Raw genomic sequence first — 5,778 nt, forward strand, 5'->3', positions numbered from 1 at the left:
GGGAAAAAAAAAAAAAAAAAAAAAAAAAAAAAAAAAAGAATAGACAGTAAGCAGTAAATAAATGGGCAGCATGGTGATCAAGACAAAAACTTCATGGTGGATATTTCTGCCCTTGGTGTACTATGCATAATAAATGAAAAACATGCTTTCTTGGCTTAGCTTTAACTTTTTATCCAAGCAGGAAGAACTGTTGGTAATTTAGGCAGGTGGAATTGTAAAATTAAAGTCCTGAATCCTTAGATTTAATAATAATATATTGTTAACACTTAGTATTATCTTCTTGGTGTTTTAACTTATTCTTGCTAGTTTTCACAAATGGAAAACTTACATTAAAGGGAAAAATTGCCCTCAATAGTAATTGTGGGTTTGTTTATTCTCCTATCTTTTATTTTTAGGTGCAGTTTTCTTGGTTATTTTTTGCAGGCGCTATCCCTGTATTTTTTTCATTTTTCATTGCAACTCTCCTATGCCATTATAATAATTGGGATCCTGTGATGGTGGGAATCAGAAGAATTTTTGCCTTTATATGCAGAAAACATCGAATTCAGAGGTTGGTTTAGCTCCAAATACAAATTTTAAAAAAGTAATGCTTTGCCAAATAAACTGAGAATTATATATGCTGGCCTAGGTTTTAGAGATATTATGTGAGGAATTATTGATAGATTATAATTTATTTATGTTTTATGCCAGTTTAAAATAAAATAATTTATTCAGATCCATTGAGTAATAAGACAGCTTCTTGATAACTACTTTTTAGAAAACATGTTTTGATTCACAGGTAAAATCCAAAGTGCTTATTATTTAAATGTAGAAAACTTGTATTGGTTTGAACATAATTCATAATAGAATATTATAGCATTGCCTCAAATTTTCATTTTTCAATTTCTTTCTTTTTAAGAAAGAAAGTTTTTTATGTTTTACTCCAAAAAGAACTTGGGATGAGTTGTTGGGAAATCTTGTCCTCATCTTGGTTCTGCCAGTAACTTGCATCCTGACCTCACAGCCTCAGCCAGTAGAATAGATAATGTTTTTTTTTTTTTTTTTTTTTTTTTTGTCTTTTTTCCGTGTCCGGCAACGGATCGCAACCCTCAGTGTTGCCCCTGTACCGGACCGGGGACCAGCAATGGGATCGCAACCCTCGGTGTTGCTCCCGCGCCTCGCTCAGCCAGTGAGCGGGAACCGGTCTGTATGTGGGATCCGAACCCTCGGGCGGGAGCGCCACCACGCTTCCCAAGCGGCGCACTATCCAGTGCGCCACCGGGCCGGCCCCAGAATAGGTAATGTTTAAGGTTCTCTTTCAGCTCTAAAGCTTTCCTTAACTATTGTTTTTTTGTTTGTTTGTTTGTTTGTTTTTTCCTTAAGAATTCCAGAAGACAGTGAACAATGTGAGAGTCTCATTCCTATGCATGGTGTTTCTCAGGAGGATGGAGCTAGTTAGCTGTTGCCTTTAGCTCAGGTTTGTATGTGAGCTGGCATTAGTGTTGAGTAAGTTCTTATTCTTGTAATACTCAAACACAGAATTGATTTTCTATAATTAGTTGTTTCAGAATAACAACTAAGGGAACAGCATCTGGAGCCAAAGTGCCTGGGCTCCAGTTCCAGCTTCTTCTCCATGTATTATCTGTGCGACCTTATGCAAGATTTTTAACCTCTCTGTGCTTCAGGGGTTTTTTTTGTTTGTTTGTTTTTTTAACAAAAAGAATGAATTTATTGTAATATTCCCCTTTCAGATATACAAATGTTGAATCATTTTTCTTTTTTTACTTTAATTTTTTTTTATTATTAGCATATTCATTCTTACAAATCGTGATATTTCTTTATGCCCTTTGCCCAACCTATCACCTCCCAAACCCCCTTCCTCCCTCCTGCCCATCTCTAGTATCTTTAGATTTGTTCTCTCCTTCTGAAAGTTCAGCCTATTGTTGTTGTCTTTTCTTTCTTTCTTTCCTTCATTCCTTTGTTCATCCCTCTCTCCCTCCCTCTCTTCCTTCCTGCCTAGTAGCCAGTTATGAGTGAGAGCATGCAGTATTTCTCTTTCTTTGTCTGGCTTATTTCACTTCACATAATTTTCTCCAGACTCATCCATGTTGCTGCAAATGGCAGAATTTCATTATTTGTGAAATGGGGTTACAATAAAACCTCCCTTATAAGATTGTTAGAAGTCTTAAATACTTTTCAAGTTTAAAGTATATGTAATAGTACTAATTCAAATTAAGTAACCAATAAGCTTACTCTTATTTTTATTCATGCTAAGGGTCATCATTTTATTTAATGATGTACTTTAAAAAATATTATTTTCTCTGATTATAAAAGTAAGAAAAAATGTAATATTTTGGTGTATAGTCTTTTCTCTATGCTTATGTGTGTTTGTGTGTGTGTGTGTGTATGTGTGTTTTATGTAACTAGCACAACATATATCCTGATTCTTTGTGCTTTTTTACTTAACAATGAATGTTTCAGGAACATTTTTCCATTTTTTATTTTAAGAAAGATTGTCTTTTATATTTCTTAGGTGACAAAGAGTACACGATATTTAGTGTTTCGCTAAATGAATCCTTAAAATAAACCCAACGTATACCTTTGGCAGATACAAAAGTGATTATTTAGAATGAGAGATCACAATAAATTAGTAGAATTATGGAGATTCAGATTCCTTTCTTCAGAGATATCTTTAGGGAATTTATATTGAAATGTTTTCTGGTTGCAACTGGATTTCCCCTCCTCACCTAGAATATTGTACAACTCATGTCAACTCCTAAACACACATTGGCCTTCTTAAGCTTAAGTTTCTTTTCTTCATGGTAAATTCACTTCTAACCTAAGACTAATTGTCTTGGTTTTGTGTTTTTCTTTGGTGGATTTTTTTTGAATCTAGTTTTTACTGTTATGATGATTATACAGGTACATGCACATGGTTTGGGTTCTAATTCTATAAGACTTCATGTACAGAGCAGCTACCATTGCCCTGCCCTGCCCATACTGCTTTTATTCTTCTCTCAATCTGAGAAAATCACTTTCAATCTTAGCCGGTTCTTTTTTTATTTACCTCCCCGTCTAAGTACCATGCTTATACTTCTGTTTCTTCAGTTTTCAGTTTTAGGCATCTTCAATAGACTTTTCCATTAAAGTAGATGAGGATAGATTACTTTCAGGTTTACTTCTCCTGTGCTCCCATCCCATATACCTGCCTCAAAACCCCATAACATTCCTAGCTCTTCATCATCCCTGTATGGTTATTGCATCATTTCGGATAAATCTATATTTAATGTTTACATTGTTAAGATTTAAAAAAATGTTACTTGTAACTGAGCCATGTAGGATTCTGCTTGGTATTTCTCCAGTTCAGAGACCCTCTGTTACTACCCTTTTTAGAGACTAAAGCTTCAAGTCTTTTCCTGGGATGGAGAAGGCACCTGAGCATCTGTGAAAAGTAAGGGTAGGGGAATCTGAGGGTCTACTTGCTTTTTGTATAGACTTTGTACCAATCTTCCTGTGTTTAGTTGTTTCTTTATCCCTCCTTACCGAGATATCTGGTGCTATTTCCCTATTGCTAGCTAAAAGTTAGCTGCTGTTTTCTTGTCTCTCTGTCCTTTTCTTTGTCTGTGTAGTTTATTCCGTCTCAGAGAAACTCTTTTATTGTCTTTTTTTAGTGAGGTTTTGAAGAAGGAGTGGAACTAAATATGTGTTTATTTGCCATCTTTAAATTAAAAACAAAACCACCATAAACACAATCATTCTTTAAAGGTTTTTAATGCTGTAATTTATGCTTTATCTTTCCTTGTTATGCTGTGCATTATTCCCATACTCAGATAAACCCACCCCCACTCAGGCAAGGTTTCAATATTTTTAGAAGTGGACGCTGGATAAAGGGGAGTTAGTGAAGACTAAAGAAGATGGATTGCAATAGACTAATGTAGAGTTGAGTAGGTTCGTCAGGAATCTTTGTCTCTACAGGAGTAATGGTAAAATATACCAGGAATAAAGCTAACTGGTAGTACAAGACTAAGTAGTATTGGATATCAGCCTTTGACATTGCTGTAGAACTCACATTTCATGAGTTCTCAGTACTCACCTCAGGTTCAAGTATCCAGTTATTAAGTATATATACTGTGTATGATATACATTTCAACATTAAGATAATTTACTTTTTAAAATATAAAGTATAAAAAACTAAAACTGAAAATTATAATCTAATCATGTTTCTATGTTTTTTGTTTGTTTGTTTTTAGTTTGATAATGGAACATTATACAGCGAAGAGACAATCTCTAGCAAGTTTTTGTAGAAAAATGATTCAGTGCCTAGTCTGAAAAATAACAGTTTCAGTTCTTTGAAACTCTAAAATATATTTTCCTCATATCCGTTTTCTTCATTTTCATAATGAAGTACTTTGCTATGTAGCTGTGTACATATCACTACAGTTATAGGAAGTTCTAGTCCACAGTCCATCTAAAGGACCAACCTGCCTTACACATCTCAAGGAATTCAGCTGATGAAATCATTTGAACTAATCAAGGAATAAAATCCTAATGTTCTTGAGACTTTATTTTCACATATTTGTTAAATGCTGGACTATATTATGAAAATATCTTCAAGAAATAATTTAAGTATATAGATCAGTGTTTCTGACTGGTAAAATGGTAAAATAAGCTGCCAGGAATAGGTACAGATTGTATTTTTGGATTTTGTAGAATATTGCAAAATAACCACACAGAAAAAAATGTTTAATTTATGCAACAAGTATATTCATGCAAATTTGGTGGGATTTTAAGAATAATAAATATTTGAGAAAAGATCTGGTTCACTCATACTACATATATTGTATTATCCTTTTATAGCATTAATTAGGTGCCTTCTATTTTAAATCTGTGACAAATCAGAACAAATTTTTAAAGGGGAAGTATTATTGTAAAATGAAGAATTTATGTATTTCTAAAGGCTGTATTGCTGTAAATTTAATTGTTAAAGCTCTGTTTAATTTAGAGATTTGAAGAAATATTCTCTCTTCAATTAAGAAATTTTTATAATGGAATGATTTAAATTGAAGTGATAAAGAGTATTATTAAAATAAAGTGTTTATATATGTATTTGTGTATTTTAGATCTATCAAGTGTTCTAATTATTTCGCATATAAATGTGCCTAATTACTATAGAACTGGATGCTTCTTCTTTAAATAATTTTAGTTTTCCTAAATAAATGATTAATGGTTAAAATACCAAAGAGGAAAGACAAGAAGGAATTCTACTTTAAAAGTTACATTTGAATTTCTCCTCAACCAAGATTAAATTAAATATAAAATACTCCTTATTTCAACTCGTAAACTTAGGCCTTACATGTACTTACTGTACAATTGCTCCAGGATTCTGTTCCCCATAGACATCAGTGAACAAATGTCCCGGGCACAGACTTTTGATTAATCAGAATGTATTCCCTTTTCAAGTTTTGCAAGAATAGTTTAGTTCTTTTCAAAATTTCTTAACAAATTTGATATTTTAAAAATTCCCTTTACAGTGGTTAGCTTCAGATTGTCCTATTAGCATTCTTAAAATTGCTACCATGAGTCTAAAATGAAGTTTGGCCATCTTTCTGCTTCATATGGAAAACTTTATGCTATATTAATTTGAAATATTGTTTATGATATTAAATTTAAAAGACAGACAACTGTCTTCTCACTTGGCACCACCAGTAATTCTTAAGCTAAAAATAATGTTGATTTAATTACACTTTTGACCTGTTTAGTTTCACAGGGTAAAGGCATGTAAAGAATGTGGACTTCTAA

At 32.9% G+C, this 5,778-nt stretch overlaps 1 protein-coding gene across 1 annotated transcript in view; it reads left to right on the forward strand.

Annotated features, from left to right (window-relative positions):
* The window catches only part of SLC35F5 (solute carrier family 35, member F5), a 39,346-nt gene extending 34,248 nt beyond the window's left edge, over positions 1 to 5,098 (forward strand). Inside the window, exons 16-18 of the mRNA XM_008571856.1 lie at positions 396 to 550; positions 1,363 to 1,456; positions 4,230 to 5,098. Coding sequence (XP_008570078.1) covers positions 396 to 550; positions 1,363 to 1,438 — 231 coding nt within the window. The 3' untranslated portion in view covers positions 1,439 to 1,456; positions 4,230 to 5,098. The remainder of the gene's footprint in view (positions 1 to 395; positions 551 to 1,362; positions 1,457 to 4,229) is intronic.
* The last annotated feature ends 680 nt before the right edge of the window (positions 5,099 to 5,778 follow it).

This window comes from Galeopterus variegatus, unplaced genomic scaffold, assembly GCF_000696425.1.
Source record: "Galeopterus variegatus unplaced genomic scaffold, G_variegatus-3.0.2 Scaffold731, whole genome shotgun sequence".
NCBI lineage: Eukaryota > Metazoa > Chordata > Mammalia > Dermoptera > Cynocephalidae > Galeopterus > Galeopterus variegatus.